Genomic DNA, 25,632 nt, shown 5'->3' with positions numbered 1-25,632 from the left:
ACCTGAGCCGAAGGCAGATGCTTAATGACTGAACCACCCAGGTGCCCCTTCTTTGGGTTATTTGAACATTGTTTAGCATTCCGCTTAGATTTATCTACTGTGTTTTTGACTGTATCTCTTTGTATACTTTTAGAAGTTATTTGTCTGAGAGTTAAAATAAACATACTTAACTCTTCCTAGACTACTAAAAATCAGTATTTTTACCATTTCACATGGAATGTGGAAACCTTATCACCATACAGGTCCTGTTAGTTCCCTCCTTTATGTTCTTTTTTTAAAAAAATTTTTAATTTTAAAGATTTTTATTTATTTATTTGACAGAGATCACAAGTAAGCAGAGAGGCAGGCAGAGAGAGGGGGAAGCAGGCTCCCCACTGAGCAGAGAGCCCAATGCGGGGCTCAATCCCAGGACCCTGAGACCATGACCTGAGCCGAAGGCAGAGGCTTTAACCCACTGAGCCACCCAGGAGTCCCCCCTTTATGTTCTTGTTATCTTAAATATTACATAATTTTCCTGTAAGTTTATTTATTTATTTAAGTCATCTCTACACCCAAAATAGGGTTCAAACTCATGACCCTGAAATGAAGAGTCACATGATCTACTGACTAAGCCAGTCAGGCACCCCTGTCCTCCATGATTTCTGAAGAGAATTCTGCAATCATTTGTATCATTGTTCCCCTACAAATAATGCATCCTTTTCCTCTGGTTGCTTTCAAGAAATTCTTTTTCTTTGTGGATTTCTGAGTTTGATTACCATGCATCCAGGCATGTGTTGTTTGGGTCTATCTTGTTTGGTGTTTGCCGAACTTCTTGGATTGTAGGTTTATGTCTTTTGCCAAATTTGCAAAGTCTCCAACAATTATTACTTTAAACATATTTTTAGGGGCGCCTGAGTGGCTCAGTCAGTTAAGTGTCCAACTCTTGATTTAGGCTCAGGTCATGATCTCAGGGTCATGAGATCAAGACCCATGTTGGGCTCTGCGCTCAGTGGGGAGTCTGCTTGAGACTCCCTCTCCCTCTGCCCCTCCCTCTGCTCTCTATCTAAAATAAATAAATCTTGGGACGGCTGGGTGTTTCAGTCGGTTAAGCCACTGCCTTCGGCTCAGGTCATGATCCCAGGGTTCTGGGATCGAGTCCCACATCGGGCTCCTTGCTCAGCGGAGAGCCTGCTTCTCTCTCTGCCTCTGCCTGCCACAATGCCTGCTTGTGCGCTCTCTCAATCTCTCTCTCTCTCTCTCTGACAAATAAACAAATAAAATCTTTAAAAAAAGTAAATCTTTAAGAAAAAGTAATATGGCAATTCCAAATTGTATAATGGTTCTAGAACCCAAGGTGTGAAAGTATTCAATTGAAAGTATTTATTTGCACTTACTCTGATTTAGGGGAGAAAAGTTCTCCCTATGGGTGCAAACCTAGAGTCATGTATGCCTCCCAGAGGCCCCTGCTTAAAGGGGTCATGAAAGCAAAGTAGTAAGTACTGAGAGAGCCCACTGAATTAGCTAAGGGCATTTGGGAAGATATGGTGCAGGTATAAACATGAAGCAATATCTAATGAACTTTTTGCAAAACAGCAAAACCTCAGAGACATTTTAAAACAGTATTGTTGGGGTGCCTGGGTGGCTCAGTCCATTAAGCGTCTACCTTTGGCTCAGGTCATGAGGATTGAGCTCCATGTCGGGCTCCCTATTCAGTGGAGACTGCTTCTCCCTCTCCCTCTGCCTGCAGCTCTCCCTGCTTGTGCATGTATTCTCTCTCTCTTTCCTTCTCTCTCTTTCTCTCTCACAAATACATAAATGAAATCTCCAAAAAAATGGAGCTGCCGTTATTTTAAAAAGGACACTATGAAAAGATTGCTCCAAACGATTATTTAATTTTATATATGTATATATGTATTTCAAAGCATGGTTACTTTATTTTATTTTTAAAGATTTGATTTATTTATTTAACAGAGATCACCAGCAGGGGGAGCGTCAGAGGGAGAAGCAGACTCCCTACTTAGCAGGGAGCCCGACATGGGGCTCCATCCCAGGACCCCGGAATCATGACCTGAGGCGATAGGCAGACGCTTAACCCACTAAGTCACCCAGGCACCCAGCATGGTTATTTTAAATAGAAGCAATTAGGCCTTGACAATATTGAAGTGGGTTCAAGCAGGCAAGGGCCAAGTGCATTGGACATCCTGTGACTATCTCAAAGGGTGAAAGTCTGTGAGTTCCAGAGGAGTGGATCTGAGATTTACAAGGACCAGTGGCAATGCTTTCAGCCAAGGTATTTGGAGGTGTAAGGACCTATTTAGCTAGAGCGACTCCATCTTGGTTAAAAGCCATTTTGTTGTCTCTCCAGTAAAACTTAAACTGACCCTGCCTCCCTCCCCCCAGAGAAACTTACTTAGAAGCAGTCTGGGAAACCAGTAAAATATGGTCGCTAGTTCCTAATAACAGAGCCCAGAATACAAGGCCAGGTCAGCCAGTTCCTGATAACAGAGCCCAGAATACAAGGACGAATCAGGCCAGGTGGAGACATCCAATTAGTAAAATACACTACAGTCACCCTAACCACCAAAGAATGTAAACTCCGCCTTTTGGGCGCCAACCTTGAGCACCAATTCTGACCAGAGTGATAGGTTAGTTCAAACAGCTACTATAGGGTAAATTGTAATTCAATTGGCCACCTGCGTGTGACCTAACATGACTATACAATGTTACAATCTCATTGGCCACCTATGTGTGGCCAGAATTTTGCTCTATAAAAGTTAGTCTGTGAGGCTTGGGAGGGGTCTCTCTCTTCGGAGGCGGCCCTGGCCGGTCAGTCTGACTTCTTTTTTTTTTTTTTTTTCCTAGAAAGAGGGATCACAAGTAGGCAGAGAAGCAGGCAGAGAGAGAGCGGGGAGCAGGCTTTCTGCTGAGCAGAGAGCCGGATGCGGGGCTCGATCCCAGGACTCTGGGATCATGACCCGAGCCGAAGGCAGAGGCCCTAACCCACTGAGCCACCCAGGTGCCCCCGGTCAGTCTGACTTCTAATGCTTAGCATAGAATAGAGCTTTGCATAACTTTATTTCAGTATCATTTCCCTGGCCAATCAGTCTGATTTCTAATACTTGGCATAAAATAAAGCTTTAAATAATTTTCACTTTGTCTCAGTCTCGTTTCGTTTAATAACGGACCTAACAGGAGGGTGTCTACAAATTTTGCCACCTGAGTCTTAAGAGTGCCTTTAGTGCATTCAACTAACCCTGAGGATTGAGGAGGTTATGCACCATGAAAGTGTAAAACCAGCCAAGCAGCACAGACTCACTGAAACACTTGACTGGTAAAATGGGTTCTCCATCACTATGAAGTTCAAGAGGGGTTCCCCAGGTTGGGCTAATCTTTTCTAACAGAATTTTAACCACAGCAGCAGCAGCGACCTGTCTATAAGGGAAAGCTTTGGGGGGTGCCTGCGTGGCTCCGTCATTAACCATCTGCCTTTGGCTCAGGTCATGATCCCAGGGTCCTGGGTTAGAGCCCTGCGTCAGGCTCCCTGCTCAGCAGGGAGCCTACTTCTCCCTTTCTCACTCCCCCTGCTTGTGTTCCCTCTTGCTGTCTCTCTCTCCCTATCAAATAAATAAATAAATAAATAAATAAATAAATAAATAAATAAAATGTTTTTAAAAGTGGCACGTATCTAAATAATAATTTGGGGCACCTGCGTGGCTCAGTGGGTTATGATCCCAAGGTCCTGGGATTAAGCCCTGCATGGGGCTTCCTGCTCTGCAGGAAGCCTGCTTCTCCCTCTCCCACTCCCCCTGCTTGTGTTCCCTCTCTTGCTGTGTCTCTCTCTGTCAAATAAATAAGTAAAATCTTAAAAAAAAAAAAAAAAAGAAAGATTTGGCCGAGTGAGAAAACCTAAAACCATGACTTAAAAAGATTGATATCCACAGGACAGGGGAAACAGCACTAAATCCATTTGTGTGAATGGGTTTCTCTGGATTGTAATTTGGACAGGTGGGACAAGTGAGGTAGGCACTTTTTAAAAACTTTTTATCTTTTTATTTTAATTATTAATTTAATTTTTGGGAGGGAGAGAGGGTGGGCAGGGGCAGAGGGAGAGGAGAGAGAGAGAATCTTAAGCAGGTTCCATGCCCCGTGCAGAGCCCCCCAGGCTTAATCTCGGGAACCTAAAGTCACAGTCAGCCAAAATCAACAGTCGGACGCTTAGCCAACTGAGCTACCCAGCTGCCCCACTTTTTGAAAACTTCCTAATTCCAGTATAGTTAACATACAGTGTTATATTAGTTTCAGGCATACAATATAATGATTCGATACTTCTATACCACACCTGGTACTCATCATGAGCAAGGAGGAGCAAGTGTCCTCCTTAATCCCCATCACCTATTTCACCCACCCCCCCTATTTCTCCCCTCTGGCAGAAATAGTCATTTTTTGTGGCCTTACTAATATTTCCCCACCAATATTGGTTCACGAACACTATCATTTTGTCAGTAGACTAATGGTTTAATGCCTCTATAGTGGTAAAGCAAAGGGAATTGTAGAATTTCTGGTAGGGCCAGATTATTATTTTGTCCAAACCAGAGTTCTCTTTTTATTTGGAACCCACAGTTATTAGATTTCCAGTATTGTTTTTCCCTCTCTGGGGCCAGTTGTTGGGTATCTCTTGTCAACTTTTCCAAATTATCATTTGGGAGAACATCCCTTTGAAATAGGACAGAGATTTGGCTATTGGTTTCCTGGAGGGCAGCATTTTTGATGGAAGTATCAGCGAGCTAGTTTTCTTTGGTCTCCAAGGAGTTGAGTCTGGAATGCCCAGGAACATTAATAGTAAATAGAGCAGTGGGCAAAACTATGGCATCTGATACATTTTGGACATAAGAACCATTTAAAATTGTACCCCCACTGGAAGTAAGGAAACCTCATTTCCACATAACATTTCACAGTCATGGGCTACCCCAAAGGCATACTGACTATTGGGTATAAATATCTGTGGTTTTACCCTTGGCTAAGGAACAAGCTTGAGTGGGGCATCTAACTCAGCCTGTTGGGCTGAAGTAGCCAAAGGTAAAGGTGTTGTCTTGATGACTTCAAAACGAGTTGCAATAGCATACCCAGCACAGTATCTACCATTTTCCATCCTTTAAGTAAGGACCATCAGTAAGCCATGAAAAGTCTGCATTGGTTAGAGGAGTTTCCAGTAAATTGTCATAGGGAGTCAAAAAGTGATCTGTCAGTGATAAGCAGCTGTAAAGGGTTTCTTCAGGATCTAACCGTGGTCCTTGTTCCAAGATCAGATGCCCTAACTATAGAACCTGGGTTTGAGCCAACTGCAAGTTTTCTTTGGAGATTCTATGTCTCTTTAAGGCCAAAACTTTTTAACAGGTGGATGTTTTCCTCCTGTGAAGAGGCTTGAGAAGGGAAAGAGAGAAGCAAATAATCTATGTATTGTAGCAAAGTAGAGACTGAAGAAAACTTTATATCATCCGAATCAGCTTCTAAGGTTTGTGAAATACAAGAACTCCCGTGAAATCCTGGGACATTACTGTCCAGGTGTATTGCCTTTTTTCCCAAGTGAAAGCAAAAGGATGCTGGCTATCCTTATCAACTGGAATACTAAAAATGCAGTGCATGGATCAATTTGAAAAATTTGCTTTCAGCGGGAATGGATGTCAGCAGCACATGGGGGTTAGGAACAACAGGGTGTCAATCAATAACAATGTTATTCATTGCTCCAAGGTCCTGGAAAAACTTCCATCCTTGGCCATTGGGTTTTCTCACAGGTAAAATAAGGGTATTAGAGGAACCAGTGCAGGTGATAATGAGGTTCTGAGCGTTGTAATCTAGTATGGAGTTGATGCCTTGAAAGATTTCCTTATTTATAAGGCATTGATTAATTCTAGGGAGAAGTTTTGAGGGATCTATTTGAATCTTGATGGGTGGTAACACTGTGAATTCTGCCAATATCAGTTGAAGATTTTGCCCATAAAGAGGATAGTAGCTAATCTAATAGGAAAAAACGATCAGTGTGCCTGGACTCAGTTATAGTGTCATCAGAGATAGGGCAAACTAAAGATGTCAAAGGGTCATTTAATTCCCGGTTGGCTATTTTAATTACCACTGTCAAATTCTGGAATTATTTCCCCCTTTTGGGAGAAAGAAATTCTGGCGTGGTACTTTTCTAAGAAATCTCAGCCCAATAAATGAATAGGAGTTGAGGAGCGAAGGAGGAAAGGGTGTGCATCACTCAACCGGTGCAGACAAAAGGAAACAGGTTCACAGACATGAACCTGTTGAAGCTTATTAGAGGATCCCCCCCCCCATTTAAACTTCAAGGACTCCAAGGCAGGGGCTGTTTGGAACAGTGAAACTGAATACTAAGACTGTATCTATGGTGTCTATAAAGACAAAGATTCATTCCCAGTCTTGTCAGTGATTTCTCTGAGCTGATTAAGAGGGAAGAGCCCATGTGGTCCCTCGGAGCCCTGTCACCGGAAATTAGGAGGACATTGGAAAGGCTGGCTAGAGGGCTGAAGGCTCTTGGAATGCTTACGTTTTTAACAGTCTTTTTTTTTTTTTTCCAATGCCCTGGTTCTTTGTAATACTAGCAGAAACTAAAAGGGGTTTGGTTTTGTTTAGGGGTCTTTATTTGCTGGAGTTGAAAGTTGAGAATTTTAGTGGGCTTTCTTTTTGGGTGACTCATCTAGAATGTGAGCAAACTGTTTTGGCAAATTAACTAAGCCTGGAAAGGACATAGTTTCCCATTCCATCCTCATCCTTTTAACTAAAAGAGAAAGATCCTGGTTCAGTCCATTAATAAACGTAGAGTTAAATGTTACCCAGGTAGATTCAATATCTAACAAAAACCCAGAGTTTTCTTTGAAAACAATCTGAAGCTCATTGTAATAGTCACAAACAGTGTCATCGGGCTTTTGTGTATAAATTTCGTTCCAATCAACTGTCTTAGGAAAAGCTACTGCAATTGTTTGGCGGAGACTTTTGGTGAGTGTTCTAGCATCTTGGCAGAAGTTGCCATCAGGCTAGTTTCATCCAATGTTTGGCCTGGTCTTCACCAACAAGCATGTAAACTGATTGATACAAATCTGAGAAACCAGGTTGGTAAAAGTTTGAGTGACTATGTCACATTCTGCAGGAAATCAATGGGGGTCCTCAGTCACTTTAGAAAATGCATTAAGGGTGCCTGGATGACTCAGTCGTTGAGCGTCTGCCTTCAGCTCTGGTCATGGTCCCAGCGTCCTGGGATTGAGCCCCGCATTGGGCTCCCTGCTCTTCGGGAATCCTGCTTCTCCCTCTCCCACTCCCCATGCTTGCGTTCCCTCTCTTGCTGTCTCTCTCTCTCTCTGTGTCAAATAAATAAATAATCTTAAAAAAAAAAAAAAAAGGAAGGGGCACCTGGGTGGCTCAGTGGGTTAGGCCACTGCCTTCAGCTCGGGTCATGATCTCAGGGTCCTGGAATCGAGTCCTGTATCAGGTTCTCTGCTCGGCAGGGATCCTGCTTCCCTCTCTCTCTGCCTGCCTCTCCATCTACTTGTGATCTCTCTCTGTCAAATAAATAAATAAAATCTTTAAAAAAAAAAAAAGGAAACTCTTTAACTGTAGCTCCCAATTCAGCCTTAGTCCAGGAAACACAAGAAATTTGGAGCTTATTTGGATCCCCAAAGTGTTTAACTTTAAAGGAGGCAGGTTTTAATAGGTTCAGGAGAGAAGGAAGTGGGGAGAGTTTTGGAGGGAGAAGGAAGTTTGGAGAAAGGATTAGAATGCGGGATTGAGGTATAGAGGAGGTGAAGTCAGTGCAGAGGGAATAGAGGCAAATCGCACTGGAGATGGGGCCTGAGCAAAAGGTGTCCGCCACATGTCAGGAGACAAAGAAAACAGTGGAGGGGGGAAAAGAGGTCTCAGAAGCCCTTTTTACTTTTTTCAATGGTTTATTTGCCTCAGTTAATTTAGAAATAGTATTTTGTGGGGCGCCTGGGTGGCTCAGTCAGTGGAGCATCCAACTCTTGGTTTCAGCTCAGGTCATGAACTCAAGGTTGTGAGATGGAACCCAGCGTCAGGCTCCACACTTGGTGCAGAGCCTGCTTGAGATTCTCTGTCTCTGCCCCTCCCCCTGCATGCACGCATGCGTGCGTGTGCTCTCTCTCTCTCTCTCTCAATTAAATTAAATGTAATTTAAAAAGAAATAGTATTTTGCAATGAGGCAAACTTAGAATCCTGAAAATGTTTGGAAGCCTCAAGGTACCAATTAAAATCAGGGTCTTACTCAGTTTTTTTTGTTGTTGTTGTTGTTTTGCTTTGTTATTTTGAACTGTGGCTTTCTAATTTAATTTTGAGAAAAAGAAGTTTTGGGAGTTCAAAAGTCTTCTATAATGGCCACTGGTGTACTTTTGGCTAAGTTGGTTCATGTAGTTAGAGGGAACCACAGTTTTTTAAACAAATTATTATTATTATTTTTAAAAGATTTTATTTATTTATTAGAGAGACAGCGAGAGAGGGAACACAAGCAGAGGAAGTCGAAGAGGGGGAAGCAGACTCCCTGCCGAGCAGAGAGCCCAATTCGGGGCTTGATCCCAGGACCCTGGGATCATGACCTGAACTGAAGGCAGATGCTTAATGACTGAGCAACCCAGGCACCCCAGGAACCACAGTTTTAAAACATGAAACCAGCCAGGGTCCCAGAAAGAAGGGGGTGCCTTTAAAGTATTTTGATGACTGGGGTCCCACTTCTTAGAAGGTTTTTCAGGAATAGCCTGGTTCTAGAAGGAATCAGGCTAAAGGCCAGCACCATTTCAGTAGGCACAATTCTAACAGGACCAGTCTGGTTCCAAATGGAGTCCAATCAAAAGCCAAAGAATACTCTCAGAAAGGACAAAGCTTTAAAACAAATCCCAAAGAGGGGCGCCTGGGTGGCTCAGTGGGTTAAGCCTCTGCCTTCGGCTCAGGTCATGATCTCAGGGTCCTGGGATCGAGCCCCGCATCGGGCTCTCTGCTCGGCAGGGAGCCTGCTTCCTCCCCTCTCTCTCTGCCTACCTCTCTGCCTACTTGTGATCTCTGTCTGTCAAATAAATAAAAAAATCTTTAAAAAATTTTAAAAAAAATCCCAAAGAATACCTGGAGAACTTGAAACACAAAGCAAGGAGAACTTGAATCCAGCAGAAAACTTACCCTTAAACTCTATGGTTGGCAAGAAAGCAGGGAGCATAACTGGTTCTGTGGCTACCAGCTCAGATTTTGCTCACTAGTCTTGGAGTTGTTGGGGGTCTTCTCTGGATTCTACTCCTGATCACCAAATAATGTTAACCTTAAAAAGAAAACTGTCGGTTATTATAGCTGCCAAAATGGGGTTATTTAGGAATAACAGAGAAGTATAACTGGGGACATGCAAGCTCTGGCAAAACCATAGGCAAGGTGGAAGAACAAAGGAAAAGAATGCTCTTTTCTAGAGGAAAAGGGGGAGCTGGGAGACACAAAGTCCACTGAAATAAACTAGGATTTCCACCTGCATTTGTTTTTCATTGGCTGAGTTGAGACAGTCTCTCACTGGCTGGGTAGTTGCTGGGAGAAGGAGAAAACCTTTCTCCCTCCTGCTGGGGTAGTAAAGTAGTAGGGACTTCAAAGGTATCTTCCTGTTGGGATCTGCAAATGAGGGGAAGCAATAGGACGAGAGATCCCCTTCTGGCCTCCCACCTGCATTTTCGTGAGGTTTCCTTTTCTTACTGTTCACACAGCCTTTTCTGCACTGATGTCCATTGATTGTCTTTCTCATGTGAGTTGAGAATTTTCCTTGGTTCTTCATATGCTGAGTAATTTGAATTATATTCTGGACATTTTGAATATTAGAATATGAGACTCTTGGTCTTGTGTAAACCCTATGGAAGAGGTTTCGATTTCTGTTTCATCAGGCATTGTCTCTTCACAGGCAGGTACAATAGCCCTTGTCCTTGTTCTAGGCCCAGGACAAGGGAAGCAAGTGGGCCTTGGAGAGGAGGGGAGTAGATGAAGATGAGGCAAGTCCTGGGGGCATCATTTGAAGTCTCTGTGTCCTGGAGACGCCAGAAAATGCCAGCAAGAGGCAGATTTGGGAATCCTAAGTAGGCCAGGATAAAGGGGTGGGAAGGCCCCTACTCACACACAAATGGACATAGTGGGCATGCTCAGTGCTGCATGCCTTCCCATTGACCATTTGTGTGGGGCATGTTCATAGCATACCTCATGCTCAGTGATGCTCCTCACACCATTCCCTGTGGATTCCTTCCTTCTGTCAGACTCAATCTGTAGGTCCCCTGATAAATCCTCCCTGGAGTATAAGTGTGATTGGGTATGAGGAAGGAGCCAGTGAGTTTCAGACAGGTAGGGTCTGTGTGGTTCCTGGCCTCTGAGCAGAAATATCCTTAAGGTCATCATTCTTCTCTTCAAGGGCAGCAGCCACCATGGCCTTTGATATCATTGCAGGCCGGGACAAGGGAGGACAACGGACTTTGGCGGGATAGACAAAATTGGGGCAAATACTGGGGGAAAGATTTAAGGTATCTCTGTCCTAGAGGGCCCAGGAACTGCTAAGAGAGGGCCAACTCAAGGATCCCTGGTGGGGCCCGGATAGAGGAGTGTTAAGCACCCAACCACCCGGGACACGAGATACACTGCACCTGCCCAATGCCACCAACTTTCCCATTGCCCTTTGGCGGGGGGTGTGTGCAACGCATTCTGGATGCACAGCTGTGAAGACCCCACCCCCATGACGCACACGGGGTTGCAATGCACCTGCGCAGTGGCCTGTTCTTTTAAATCTGGCGTTGGCGTGGGCTTCCTGCAGTGCCATCTGGGTGCAGAACTGTGCAGGTCACATCTTACTGTCTGGATTCCTTCTTGGTGACTGAGACTCAATTGGTAGGTCCCCGGATCAGTCCTCTCAGGAATTTAAGTGTGAAGAGGGAGGCAGCTGATTTTGGGAGGGTAGGAATGGTGTGGTATCTGGCCTCCAAGGAGGAAGGTCCTCAAGGTTGTCCTTTTCCTCCGGGAGTCTCCGCAGGCATGATCATTGTCTATCTTGGTGCGTGTGGGACGGGGGAGGACGGGGGAGGATGGTGGATGTGGGGGTGGGGTTGAGGTGAAGATCGGGCATTGTGAGCGGTGATTTAATGTATCTGGATCCTAGAGGTGCCAGCAATTGCCGACAGAGGGCAGATTATAAATCTTTAGTGGGGCGTGGGTGAGGGAGTGGGGAAGCCCACACCCCACCCACACACGCAGGACGCACTGCGCCTGCCCAGTAGCATTCTCTTTTATATTCGCAGTGGGCGTGGGGTTTGTGCAGTGCATTCTGGGTGCAGAGCAGAGGGGATTGCGTCTTAGCATCTGGATTCCTTCCTGGTGACTGAGACTCAATTGGTAGGTCTTGGGATCAGTCCTCTCAGGAATTTAAGTGTGGAGAAGGAACCAGAGGGCTATGGGTGGGTAGCAGTGGTGTGCTTTCTGGCCTCTAAGGAGGACGACCCTTGAGGTTGTCCTCCTTTTCCTCCAGGTGTCTCCCAGCACTGGCCATTGTCTGTCTTGGTGGGTGTGGGACAGAGGAGGATGGTGGATGTGGGGGTGGGGTTGAGGTGAAGACTGGGCATCCTAGGCCATGATTTGAGGTATCTGGATCCTAGAGGTACCAGCAGTTGCCAACAGAAGGCAGATTAGAAATCCTCAGTGGGACCCGGATAAAGGAGTGGGGAAGCCCCCATCCCATCCAACACGTGGAATGCACTGCGCTTGCCCAGTAGCATATTCTTATATCCGCCATTGGCGTGCACTTCATTCAGTGTGGTCTGGGTGCAGAGCTGTGCAGGCCGAGTCTGAATTCCTTCTTGGTGTCTGAGACTCAACTGGTAGGTCTTGGGATTAGTAGTCACAGGATTTGTGTGAAGTAGAAGAGCCAGCAGGCTTTGGGTGGGTAAGGGTGGTGTGATTTCTGGTCTCCAACGAGGAAGGTCCTCGAGGTTGTTCTCCTTTTCCTCTCAGTGCCTCTGCGGCCATGGACATTGTTTTTCTTGGTGAGTGTGGGACAAGGGAGGATGGTGGGGGTGGGGGTGAGATGAAGATCCGGCATCCTGGGGGCCTGATTTGAGGTATCTGGGTCCCGGAGGTGCCAGGAATAGTTGACAGAGGGCAGATTAGGAATCCTCAGTTGGCCTGGATGAATCAGTGGTCCGGGAAGCCCCCACCTGACTCTGCACACATGGTTTACCATGCACCTGCCCAGTACTATGCGCTTTTTAATCGGCCATGTTCATGCAGCGAAGAGCTGTGCAGGTCTTGTCTTAGTGTCTGGATTCTTTCCTGGTTTCTGAGACTCAATTGGTAGGTCTTCGGATCAGTCCTCTCAGGAATTTAAGCATGAAGAAGGAGTCAGAAGGCTTTGGGTTGGGGTGGTGTATTTTGTACCTCCAAGGAGGAAGTTTCTCGAGGTTGTCTCTTTTTTTGTCTGGGTGTGTCCAGAGCCCTGATCTTTGTTTTTCTAGTTGGGTTGTAGGGGTGGGGGTGATGAAGAAAGATCAGGCACCTCGGGCCTGGGCTTGATTTGAGGTATCTGGGTCCTGGAGGCATTAAGAATTGCCATCAGGGGCGCCTGGGTGGCTCAGTGGGTTAAGCCGCTGCCTTCGGCTCAGGTCATGATCTCAGGGTCCTGGGATCGAGTCCCACATCGGGTTCTCTGCTCAGCGGAGATCCTGCTTCCCTCTCTCTCTCTCTGCCTGCCTCTCCATCTACTTGTGATCTCTCTCTGTCAAATGAATAAATAAAAAATCTTAAAAAAAAAAAAAAAGAATTGCCATCAGAGGGCAGATTGGGAAAACTCAGTGACGCCCGGATGGAGTGGGGAAGCCCCCACCCCATCCTGCACATGCAGGTCGCAGTGCGCCTGCGTGGTGGCATGTTCTTTTAAATCCGCTGTTGGCGTGGGGTTCATGTGGCGTGGTCTGAGTGTGGAGCTGTGCAGGTCGTGGCTTACCGGCTGAATTCCCTCTTGGTGTCTGAGACTCAGTTGGTAAGTTCTCGGATTACTTCTTTTCAGGAATTTAAGTGAGAAGAAAAAGCCTGTAGGCTTTCTTTTGGGTGGGTAGGCGTGGTGTACTTTTCTGACCTCTACGGAGGAAGGTCCTCGGGTTTGTTCCCCTTTTTCCTCTTGGTGTGTCTGCATCCAGGGCTATTGTCTTTCTTTGTGGGTGTGGTACAGGGAGGATGGTGGGGGTGAGATGAAGATCCGGTGTCTTGGGGATCTGATTGGAAGTATCTGGGTCTCAGAGGTGCTAGGAATTGCCAACAGAGAGCAGATTAGAAATCCTTGGGCCCAGATGAGGGAGTGGGGAAGCTAGCCTTCACCCGCCCAACACATAGGATGGACTGTGCCTGCCCAGTAACATGTGCTTTTTATTCGGCCATTTTCATGGGGTGCAGAGCTGTGCAGGTCACGTCTTGCCATCTGGATTCTTTCTTGGTGTCTGAGATTCAGTTGGTAGTTCTCCGGGATCAGTCTTCTCAAGAATTTAAGTGTGAAGGAGCCAGCGGGTTTTGGGTGGGTAGGGGTGGTGTATTTTGTGGCTTCCAAGGAGGAAGGTTCATGAGGTTGTCCTCCGTTTCTCCGGCCGTATCTACAGCCCTGGTCATTGTCTTCTATGCTGGGTTGTAGGGGTGGAGGTGAGATGAAGGAAGATCCAGCACCTCAGGGGCTTGACTTGAGGTTATCTGTGTCCTGGAGGCTGCAAGGATTGCCAATGGAAGGCAGATTAGGTAATGCTTCGTGGGGCCCGGATGAGGGAGCGGGAAAGCTCCCACCCCACCCTGTGCACGTGGGCCGCAGTGCGCCTGCGCCTTAGCATGTTTTTTTTTTTTTTTATATCGGTCATTAGCGTGTGGTTTGTGTGGCGTGGTCTGAGTGCGGAGCTGTGCAGGTGGCGTCTTACCATCCAGATTCTTTCTTGGTTTCTGAAATTCAGTTGGTAGGTCTCCAGGATCAGTCCTCTCAATTTAAGTGTTAAGGAGCCAGCAGGCTTTGGGTGGGTAGGGGTGTGGTGTATTTTGTGGTCTCAAAGGAGGAAGGTTCACGAAATTGTCCTCCATTTCTCTGGCCGTCTCCACAGCCCTGGTCATTGTCTTTCATGCTGGGTTGTAGGGGTGGGGTGAGATAAAGGAAGATTGGGCTCCTTGGATGCTTGATTTGAGGTATCTGTCCTGGAGGCCCTAAGAATTGCTAGCAGAGGGCGGATTCGGAATGCTCAGTGGGGCCCGGATGAGGGAGTGGGAAAGCCCCCACCCCCACCCTGCACACACGGGTCGCAGTGCCCTTGTGCAGTGGCATGTTCTTTTAGATAATCCGCCATCAGTGTGGGCATCGTGTGGCGTGGTCTGAGTGTGGAGCTGTGCAGGTCGCGTCTTACCATCTGGATTCTTTCTTTGTTTCTGAGACTCCATTGGTAGGTGCTTGGATCGCTCTTACCAGTAATTTAAGTGTGAAGTAGAAGATCCAACAGGTTTTGGGTGGGTAAGGGTGGTGTGCTTTCTGGCTTCCAACAACGAAGGTCCGTGAAGTAGTTCTCCTTTTCCTCTCAGTTTCTCTGTAGCCAGGGACATTGTATTTCTGGGTGGGGGTGGGGTTGAGATGAAGATCCGGCGTCTTGGGGGCCTGATTTGAGGTATTTGGGTCTCGGAGGTGCCAGGAATTTCCGACAGAGGGCGGATTAGGAATCCTCAACAGGGCCCGGATGAAGGAGTGGGGAAGCCAGCCTTCCGACCCCACCTCCAAACAGCACACAGGTTACAGTGCGCCTGCGCAATACCATGTGCTTTTTATTCGGCCATTTTCGTGGGGTGCAGAGCTGGGCAGTTTGCGTCTTACCGTCCAGATTCTTTCTTGGTGTCTGAGAGTCAGTTGGTAGGTCTCCAGATCTGACCTCTCAGGAATTTAATTGTGAAGAAGGAGCCAGCAGGCTTTGGGTAGGTAGGGGTGTGACGTATTTTGTGGCCTCCAAAGAGGAAGGTTCTTGACATTGTCCTCGTTTCTCCGGCCGTGTCCACAGCTCTAGTCATTTTCTCTCGTGCTGGGTTGTAGGGGTGGGGTGAGATGAAGGGAGATCGGGCACCTAGGGTGCTTGATTTGAGGTAACTGTGTCCTGGAGGCCACAGGATTGCCAACAGAGGGCAGATTAGGAATGCTCAGTGGGGCCCGGATGAGGGAGTGGGGAAGCCCCCACCCCCACCCTGCGCATGCGGGTTGCGGTGGGCCTGCGCAGTGGCATGTTCTTTCAAATCCGCCATTAGCGTGGGGTTTGTGTGGCATGGTCTGAGTGCAGAGCTGTGCAGGTGGTGTCTTACCGTCTGGATTCCCTCTTGGTGTCTGAGACTCAGTTGGTCAGTTCTCGGATTACTTCTTTCAGGAATTTAAATGTAATGAAGGCGCATGTAGGCTTTGGGTGGGTTGGCGTGGTGTGCTTTCTGGGCTCTACAGAGGAAGGTCCTCGAGGTTGTTCTCCTTTTTCCTCTCAGTGTCTCTGCAACCAGGGCCATTGTCTTTCTTGGTGGGTGTGGGACAGGGAGGATGGTGGGGGTGGGGGTGAAATGAAGATCTGGTGTCTGAGAGAATGATTTGAAGTATTTGAGTTGTGAAGGTGCCAGGAACTGCCGGCAGATGGGAGATTTGGTAATGTGGCACGGTGCGTGAATGAAGGAATGGGAAACCCCACCCACTTGCGTTGCTGGATTGAGTGCGCATGCCCACTGTTGTGCTGTTTCTCAGTGGCCATTTTCATGGGCCAAGTACAGTGTGTTCTGGTTGCGAAGGTGTGGCTTGCATCCTATTACCTGTATTCTTTTTTACTGAGACTCGGTTGATGGGTCCTCAGATCAGTCTTCCTAGGAATTTATGTGTGAGTGTGAGGGGTCAGCCAGTTGGCTTTGGACTAGTAGCGATGGTGTGGTTCCTGGCCTCTGAGGAAAAAGTTCAAGATCATCATCCTTTTCACAAGGATTGGGGCTGTCATGGAGGCAAGAGGAACTACTGACCGAAGGAAAATTTAGGAATCTCCAGAGGCGGCCTAACTCCGGGGTGGGGGAGCAGTGTGCATGCCTAGCCCTGCTGCATCTTTACCCACAGGTGTGGAGTATGTGCAGTGAATTGTGAGTGTTGAGGTGTGTGGTTCTTGTCTTACTGTCTGGATTCTTCTCTTGCTGAGACTCATTTGGAAGGTCAGCAGATCAGTTTTTCCAAGAGCTTAAGTGTGAGGATGGAGCCAGTAGGTTTTTTTGTGGGGGGAGGGGTATTAGGGCAGTGTGGTTCCTGCCCCTGAGGAGGAAAATTGTTGAGGTTGTCTTCTCACAGGTGTCATAGCCACCATGGCCCTTGATGTGGTGACAGGACAAGGGAGGAGTTGGAGTGGGAACAGATGGGGGTCCGATGAAGATGGAGCTAGTCTTGGGGGCATTATTTGAGGTATTGGGGTCATGGAAGCACAAGGAACTGCCAACAGGGCACAGATTCGGGAGTCCCCCAAGTCTGAGGGGCCCTGGGTAAGTAGCAAGTCCAATGGTAAAGAAAGGTCCTAGAAATGGGGAACCTTGTGGGGTTGCATCCCTGAGACTTGTAGTGTGCCAGACAGGACCAAGAGAGGAGAGTGCCCCATATAGTCTTTATTATAGGCACTTAGCTTTGAAATTCTAGTGCAAAAATAATTGTAGACAGGTGTGCCTTTGTGGCTTAGTGGGTTAAAGCCTCTGCCTTCAGCTCAGGTCATGATCCCAGGGTCCTGGGATCGAGCCCCACATCGGGCTCGCTGCTACCCCCTCTCTCTCTGCCTGCCTCTCTGCCTACTTGTGATTTCTGTCAAATAAATAAAATCTTTCAAGAAAATAATTGTAGACAATACATCAACAATGAATGTGGTTAAGTATTCCAATAAAACTTTATTGGACGTGTGGAAAGAAAGGGCTTGGCAAATAAGTGTGTGAGAGCAATAGTTACTCAAGTCTTAATTATCTGGTAGTATTTCCTTAAATACCTCCAGGATGGTGAATGAAGTTGTGAAGCCATATCACTTTCGAAATATTTTGTGTTTCTTATGTGCCTTATTTAATTTCCCTGTCCACCTGGCCACGACCTGAACAGTCACCTTTGCAAACCGTTAGATTCTGTGTGATCGGAGAGCATGCACAATTAAATTACCATTAGACTGACTTTAAAAATATTCTCCATGTTTGGCAGGGTGGGGGTGGGGGTGGGGGGAGCGGAAAGCACATTTTGCTGTATGGCCTCAGATGTGGTCAAATATGACTATCCTCTCAAGTGCATTTTCCAATTCCCAGTATTCTGTTTTCAGTGGGAACTATGAATTGGCAAGTGAGGTCAACATTCAGACCTAGAGCAAGACGAAATGATGAAAAATCTTTGCAGCTGGTTGGGCCTATGGTTGTAAGTACTTGAACATTTGCTTTTTTATTAGTACAAATTTATTTTTGTGGACATGTTGAACTGCTATAGATATGCTGATAAGGATTTTCCATGCTGATAAGGAGCATTTTTCCAGGAGTGTTACATTCTGAGATTTTCTGGATGGATGTTGTTCCGTTCCTGGGAAATAAACCTGATGACTTGTTTTTCATGCGTACTAACAACAGACTGCACACATCCATCCCAACATACGTGAAAATAGTTTCCAAAGCCTTTCAGAGTAGCCTTTGTGGGAAGAGTAATTTTATTAAGAATATGTATATTGAATAGTATTAGAGAAATGTCTTTAGATTTTTGTTGTTGGTGGGGCCATTAAACCGTTTTATAAATTCCTTGTGGATGTGACCTCTTTACTAGCTGTGGAAAGTCTGTTCTGCCAGTCTTCAGGTCTTCTCTCTGGGTTATTTACACTTAGGTGGGTATTATCTATATGTGTATATATAAGATAAAATGGGCTTAGAATCCTCCTGTCCTGCCATCTTCCGCAGAAGTGAAACGTCTTTAGATTTACTTAGGATCAAATATATCTATGTATTCTATGTATTGACATTATTGATGTGTATTAACAACACAACTTTTTATCTGTTTACATATACACACGCATACCCCTAGGCCCAGCAGCCTGACGCTGAGCCAAGTTATGGCAAGGAGCCACCAACTGAGCGTCAGGATATTATACCTGATCAAGAGAAAAAAGATGAAGGAGCATCTGGGATTCAAGGTGAAGGGAAAGGGAAGAAGAAAACCCTCTTGGGGGTGGGATGTGTGTGAGTGTGTGTGTGCGTGCTTTGTGTATCGTGATATACTCATAACAGAAGGGAAGACAACAGTAGGAATCTCAAACATTTCCTGGAAATTGGCTGGAAGAGTGAAGAGAATGGAGTTTGGAACCTAGGGCAGGCAGTTCCTCACTATAGTACGTTTCCCCCATTTTATAAATGAGAAAATTGGGGCTCAAGGATTGTAGTTATCAAAGAGCCATTTGGCTATTGAAAACAAAATTTATTGTTTTAAAGTGGCTCTTAAGGGACACCTGGGTGGCTCAGTGGGTTAAAGCCTCTGCCTTTGGCTCAGGTCATGATCCAAGGGTCCCGGGATTGAGCCCCACATCAGGATCTCTGCTTGGCGGGGAGCCTGCTTCCTTCTCTCTCTGCCTGCCTTTCTGCCTACTTGTGATCTCTGTCAAATAAATAAATAAAATCTTAAAATAAAGTGGCTCTTAAAATGAGTTTACATTCTTCTGTGGTTAGGAAAACCAGAAGAAGGGGCGCCTGGGTGGCTCAGTGGGTTAAGCCGCTGCCTTCGGCTCAGGTCATGATCCCAGAGTCCTGGGATCGAGTCCCGCATCGGGCTCGCTGCTCAGCAGGAAGCCTGCTTCCCTTCCTCTCTCTCTGCCTGCCTCTCTGCCTACTTGTGATCTCTCTCTGTCAAATAAATAAATAAAATCTTTAAAAAAAAAAAAAAAAAAAGGAAAACCAGAAGAAGGACCCCTGGGTGGCTCAGTTGGTTAAGCGTTTGCCGCTTGCTCAGGTCATGATCTCAGGGTCCTGGGATGGAGCCCAGCATTGGACTCTCTGCTCACCAGGGAGTCTGCTTCCCCCTCCCCCCTTGATCCTGCTCTCTCTCTCACTTGTTCATGTATTCAAATAAATAAATAAAAATCTAAATAAAAAAAGAACCAAAAGGTTAATTATTCTGAGATTAATATGAGACAAATAATTTCTTCCAGATGTATAGTATTCCTAGTATATGGATTTTGAAGCAAGATCTTTACATCATTCAGGCCACTGTTAAAGGTTTCTAGAAAGCGACTGACCACAATGTCCATTCATTTCTTTCTACTCTCCCGCCTTTGTTCTAACTGTAAAATAGTATAATTACTGTTACTCACAAATAACTTTGCTCTTCCTTTTGGTTCTTTGTTGTGCATAGGATTCACTTACGGAACATTACATACAGGACAGGGCCTTTGGACCTAAGTATAACTTTGTTAAAATAAAGTTAAGTTTTCTTTTACCCCTAATGGGGGTGGGTGTCACTACTCTAAGATTTGTCACAGGTCTGCAAGTAAACACTTGGCTAATTCTTCAGAAAATTACACTTTAATTATAATTTAAATCCTATCCATGGTGTAGACTTCAGACTTTGTAGAGTGGCTGCTCACTGCTCTTAGTACACTATGGCAAAACACTAGAATTATACATGAATTATGGTTTATCCTTAGGCTATCATTTAAAAGGTTTCATAATACAGGAAAAAATAGGTAAAGTCCATTCCTAGTTGCTACTAATATTGCAAAAAATCCCCTACACTGAACTGCATGTACACTTAAAAATGGTTAAGATGGGGATGCCTGGGTGGCTCAGTGGGTTGAAGCCTCTGCCTTTGGCTCAGGTCCTGATCCCAGGGTGCTGGGATCGAGTCCCACATTTTATTTGTCTCTCAAATAAAATCTTTTTTTTAAAAATGGTTAAGATGGAGTATTTTATGCTATGCATTTTTAATTTGTTTGTTTTTAAGATTTTATTTATTTATTTGTCAGAGAGAGAGAGAGAGAGTGTGAGCACAGGCAGACAGTGGCAGAGGGAGAAGCAGGCTCCCTGCAGAGCAAGGAGCCCAATGCAGGACTCGATCCCAGGACGCTGGGATCATGACCTGAGCCGAAGGCAGCCGCTTAACCAACTGAGCCACCCAGGCGTCCCCATTTTTAATTTTTTTTTAAAGATTTTATTTATTCATTTGTCAGAGAGAGAGAGGGAGAGAGAGCAAGCACGGGCAGACAGAATGGCAGGCAGAGGCAGAGGGAGAAGCAGGCTCCCCGATGAGCAAGGAGCCCGATGTGGGACTCGATCCCAGGACGCTGGGATCATGACCTGAGCCGAAGGCAGCTGCTTAACCAACTGAGCCACCCAGGCGTCCCACCCCATTTTTAATTTTTTAAAAGATTTTATTTATTTGACAGATCACAAGTAGGCAGAGAGGCAGGCAGAGGAGGAGCGGGAAGCAGGCTTCCCTCTGAGCAGAGAGCCCAATGCGGGGCTCGATCCCAGGACCCTGAGCCAAAGACAGAGGCTTAACTCGGCTGAGCCACCCAGGCGCCCCTATGCTATGCTTTTTTAAACCACAATTAAAAATGAAGTAAAAATGGGGTGCCTGGGTGGCTCAGTGGGTTAAAGCCTCTGCCTTCGGCTCAGGTCATGATCCCGGGGTCCTGGGATTGAGCCCCGCATCGGGCTCTCTGCTCAGCGGGGAGCCTGCTTCCTCCTCTCTCTCTGTCTGCCTCTTTGCCTAATTGTGATCTCCGTCTGTCAAATAAATAAATAAAATCTCTAAAAAAAAATGAAGTAAAAATGAAGTACTGTCTTCTGAAGTACAGTGTCATATATTTTTATTCTTTGTAGTTCAAAACCACAAATTTACAAGGAAGTTACAAGAATAGTACAATCATATATATATATATACTTAGGTTTATATGAAATTTTCACCTGGATTCACCAGTGATTAATAGTTTTTACCGCTTTGGTTTCGTGTCCTCTTCCCCTCCCTCTATATATACACACACTTACTGATATGTTTACTATTACTACTGTTAAGTCATTTACATAAAGTCCAACTATTATGATCCTTTGCCCTAGTACTTTAGTGTATGTATAGCCTCAGAACAAAGAAAAAGTCATTCTCTGGGCTAACAACTGTACAGAAGTTTGACAGCAGGGGAATGTTATCATTTAATACACAGTGTAAATCAAATTTCCCAGTTGCCCTGATAATTTCCTTCATACAATTTTTTTGATCCAGAGTCCAGATGCATTTAATTTTTTTCTAAAGATTTATTTGAGAGGGAGCAAGTGAGAGTGGGGGAGGTGCAGAGGGAATGAATCTCAGGCAGACTCCGCACTGAGCCTGATGCATTCATGTGTGTGTTTGGGGGTGGGTGTCTCAATCTCCCAACCCTGAGATCATGACCTCAGCAGAAATCGAGAGTTATGCTTAACTAACTGAGCCCCCCGGGTGCCCCAGATTTAGTTTTTTCTTTTTTTAATCTGGAATGGTTCTGCACATTTTTTTTTTTTTTTTTGCTTCTGCACATTTTTGATGAGGACAAAACAGTTGGTTTGCTGAATGTTTATCACTTTTGGGCTTTAAGACTTTTCTTTCCCTCCAACATTTATTGGCATCTGCTCTCGCCATGTAACATGCCAAGTACTGAGAAACGTGCTTTCAGCCTTGATCTCACAATCTGGTCAGAGACTCAAGTCACTGGCAAGTATAATCCCAAGTACAGTATAGGTAAGTTACAAAGGGGACACCTGAGTTGCCTGAGGGCAGTCTTGAAAAGGGTAGAGGGTAATAAAACCCTGCCTTGCTAGTTTCTGGTAATGGACACCTGAAATAACACTTCTGTAATTCTTACCACATTTATTACCACACTAGCCTAAAGCTTTCGTTTCATAACACTGAGGGAATGAATATTATTTCCTTATTCATCTCCCATGTTTTACTTATTTTTTTTAAAGATTTTATTTATTTGAAAAAGAGAGACACAGCGAGAGGGAACATAAGCAGGGGGAGTGGGAGAGGGAGAAACAGACTTCCCGCTGGGGGGGACTCAATCCCAGGACCTTGGGATCATGACATGAGCCGAAGGCAGATGTTTAACAACTGAGCCACCCAGGCGCCTTTTTAACTTTTTATTTATTTTTAAAGATTTTATTTATTTGACAAACTCATGTTTTGCTTCTTAAATTGATCCCCTTTTTATTTTCAAGGGCCAGCCCCGGAACCTAATCAAAAGGAACCGGCTGGTGAGAAGACCCGGCGTGAGCGTGGAGATGGTCCTGCTGTCAAAGGAAGGGGTCTTGCAAATCTAGAGCCCCTGAAGATGCCAGAGGCAGGTATGTTATCCATCAAGCATGTAAATTACAGGGTGTCTGTTGTCCACAATATTATATATATTTTTTAAAGATTTTATTTATTTATTTGACAGAGATCACAAGTAGGCAGAGAGGCAGGCAGAGAGAGAGGAGGAAGCAGGCTCCCTGCTGAGCAGAGAGCCTGATGCGGGGCTCGATTCCAGGACCCTGAGATCATGACCGAGCCGAAGGCAGAGGCTTTAACCCACTGAGCCACTCAGGCGCCCCCACAATATTATATTTTTAATAATACCGAGGTAACATCATTGTTCAGTGTAGCTCACATCCCAAATGGCTGATTTACAGATTGGGTCAAAACCATATAAATCGCAAGATAGGAAAACCATTTCTTTCAAGTATAAGTTGTTTAGCCAAGAGCTATAGTAATTTCAGATACCTGCAGAGAGATCCACTTTTAACAGATCTGTGATGCATTTGTAACACACATCGGTTTGTATGAAATGTGCTGTGGTCCTAGTATCAGCTCTAACATAATCTGTGTGACTCTGGGTAAAACCCTCACCCTCTGAACCCATCTTTTCTCTTAGGAAAGTAGGGGATTCAAAGCAGATCCTTGAAAACCCTTTTCAGTTCTGAGTTTGTGTACCCTGGTTGTGTTGGAAAGGATTCACTCGTTTACATAATTTTTTTTTTAAAGATTTTATTATTTATTTGTCAGAGAGAGAGTGAGAGCGAGCGAGCACAGGCAGACAGAATGGCAGGCAGAGGCAGAGGGAGAAGCAGGCTCCCCGCCAAGCAAGGAGCCCGATGTGGGACTCGATCCCAGGACGCTGGGATCATGACCTGAGCCAAAGGCAGCTGCTTAACCAACTGAGCCACCCAGGCGTCCCTCGTTTACATAATTTTGAAGAAAATGGACAAAAGCCAAGTATACACAATAAAGAATAAGAACAAGACAGTAACAGACCTTGAATATACATTTGGCTTTCCAGTTTTTCTCTTTCTTCCTCATCTTGTCTTCCCCTTCCACCCCCCACTTTTTTTTTTCGCAGTTTGTTGTTACCTTGGTGGGAATGACTTAAAACTGGTGTGACCATGTAATGTGTGCAAATGGGCATACTTCTAAGTATGTAGAGCCACTGTTTGTAATTACAACGGGCATATGGGTGAAAACAGGGACAGATGGTCACCCTACTTAAGATAACCATGTAAGGGCTAAACTAGCTTAAAGAACAGTTTTGCACTTTACACAATAAGTTGAAACATTTGCAATACTAGCCTTTCTATTTATTTCACTTAAGCAATTCCAAGCATGACATTACAGTTTTTGGTATCTTATATTCGGAAGGTTTTCTCAAATCAAAACATGTGATGGGTAACTTTTTAAAAAAATTTTTTAAGGATTTTATTTATTTGACAGAGATCATAAGTAGGCAGAGAGGCAGGCAGAGAGAGAGGAAGGGAAGCAGGCTCCCCGCTGAGCAGAGAGCCCCATGCTGAGCGGGATCCCAGGACCCTGGGATCATGACCTGAGCTGAAGGCAGAGGCTTTAACCCACTGAGCCACCCAGGTGCCCCAATTGATAACTTTTTAAAAGCTTCTGTTTCTTAGGTTTCTCATTTGGTTGATTGGATTCTTAACAGTATGAGAAATCTTTGCTTTCTATCAAAGCTACCTGAGTAAATGCATTGGGTTTAATCTATTCTGACCTTAAACCGTCCCCTTTCTTTGGCCATCAGAAAGTGTCATTTCTGTACCTTTTAGTGTTGTCTGAATAAAGTTCTCTGAAGTAATGCTAATGTTTCTCTTACAGGCGAATGGAAACCGAGGGTTTAAATGAAGACAAGCTGAAGCCACATGGGCAGTTCTGGTATTGAAAAGTGGCTACAGTTCTCTCATTAAAGTTCTGCAGTTTTGTCCAAAGAAGGCTTAGACCTCGTTTGTGAAATTTGTTCCTAGGAATTTGAGGTTATTGAAAATAGTACTTTTTTTGAAATTTTATATTTTTAAAGCATAATTGTTAAATTCTAGTGTAGCTAACCTACAGTGTTAAAGGAGTTTCAGGTGTACAATTTAGTGGTTCAACACTGTGGAAAATAGCATGGAGGTTCCTAAAAAAGTTAAAAGTAGATTACTTTATGATCCAGTAATTCTGCTACTGGGTATTTGCCCAAAGAAAACGAGACATAATTTTTATATATTACTTTTTCTATCCAGCAGCCTTGCTAACTAGACTTAATGCCAAAAGTTTATCTTTAGATCTTTTTCCATTTTCAAAATACATAATCATATCATCTTTGAATAATAACAGTTTTGTTCTTGCTATTTTATATTACTTTAATTTTTTGTTTCTGCCATTTTAAACATTACATCTTTTATTTTCTTCTCTCCTTTTATGCCATTAGGCAGACCCACCCAGTACAGGGCTGAATAGGACTGGTGACTGGGTATATCCTTGTGTTCTCCATGATTAGAAATGGAAAATTTTAAACATTTTACCATAATGTTCACTGCACATTTTTTGTAGATCCATTTTAACAGGGTAAAGTCATTCTAGTCTATTCCTAATTTGCTGGTAGTATTCATCTTGAATATATGTTGAATGTCAGCAAACACATACGGCATTTACTGAGATGATCCGAAGATTTTTTTCCTCTGTTACTGTGGTGAATTGCGTTGGCAAGTTTCTGCATTTAAGCCAACTTCGGATTCCTAGGGTAAACAACTTGGTCATGAGTGATCCATGTCCTAATGATCTGTTCAGGATTTTTATGCATTTCCTCACGAGTGACACTAGTCTATTTTTTAATCTTTATATACTCTGTTGGACTTCGGTATCAAGGTTATGCTAGCTTCATAAAATGAATCGGGATGTAAAATGTATTTTTCTATTTTCTGGAGCTCCCAAGGCTGTGAGTCATGTAGGGCTAGGGTTTATATTCAGCTGTTTCTGGATTGCTCTTCTACTGTAAAGCTGGACCTCTACATAAAGGGCAGTGACTTAAGAGGCAGCTCCAGGTTCCCATCTCTTCAAACTTTGTGAGGTTTCAGATTCCCTGCAGGATAACCTATAATGATGCTCTCACTCTGAAAGCTACCTGCTCCTGTTTCTATGCCAATACTCATCTATACCCAGAAGGTTAAAATTGGCTTTTAACTTTCCTAGATAATTTCGATCTGTGCTGTAGGGTAGGGAATGGCTGACCAACCCAGAGCTGTGTACAGATAAGATAGCTCTGTTTATTGAGTTCTTTAATAACAATAACTCACATT

At 44.8% G+C, this 25,632-nt stretch overlaps 1 protein-coding gene across 22 annotated transcripts; it reads left to right on the top strand.

Moving 5' to 3' along the window:
- Nucleotides 1-10,827: 10,827 nt before the first annotated feature.
- Nucleotides 10,828-24,285, top strand: GAGE10 (G antigen 10). 22 transcript variants are annotated; one of them, XR_007124901.1, is made up of 7 exons: nt 13,487-13,501; nt 13,896-13,985; nt 14,355-14,459; nt 17,355-17,446; nt 18,098-18,206; nt 22,255-22,380; nt 24,173-24,285. XR_007124901.1 is itself a non-coding variant. In XM_047716899.1 (5 exons), the coding sequence occupies exons 1-5, from the start codon at nt 12,023-12,025 to the stop codon at nt 24,193-24,195; spliced, it is 369 nt and encodes a 122-aa protein (XP_047572855.1). In that variant the 5' UTR covers nt 12,008-12,022; the 3' UTR covers nt 24,196-24,285. The 22 variants fall into 22 exon arrangements, 1 of the variants encoding a protein (XP_047572855.1); XR_007124908.1 differs by having other exon boundaries at nt 17,341-17,446; XR_007124898.1 differs by lacking the exon at nt 14,355-14,459 and having other exon boundaries at nt 13,483-13,501.
- The last annotated feature ends 1,347 nt before the right edge of the window (nt 24,286-25,632 follow it).

The sequence above is a fragment of the Lutra lutra genome, chromosome X (genome assembly GCF_902655055.1).
Source record: "Lutra lutra chromosome X, mLutLut1.2, whole genome shotgun sequence".
NCBI classification, from domain to species: Eukaryota; Metazoa; Chordata; class Mammalia; order Carnivora; family Mustelidae; genus Lutra; species Lutra lutra.
This window is presented reverse-complemented; position numbering and strand designations above follow the sequence as displayed.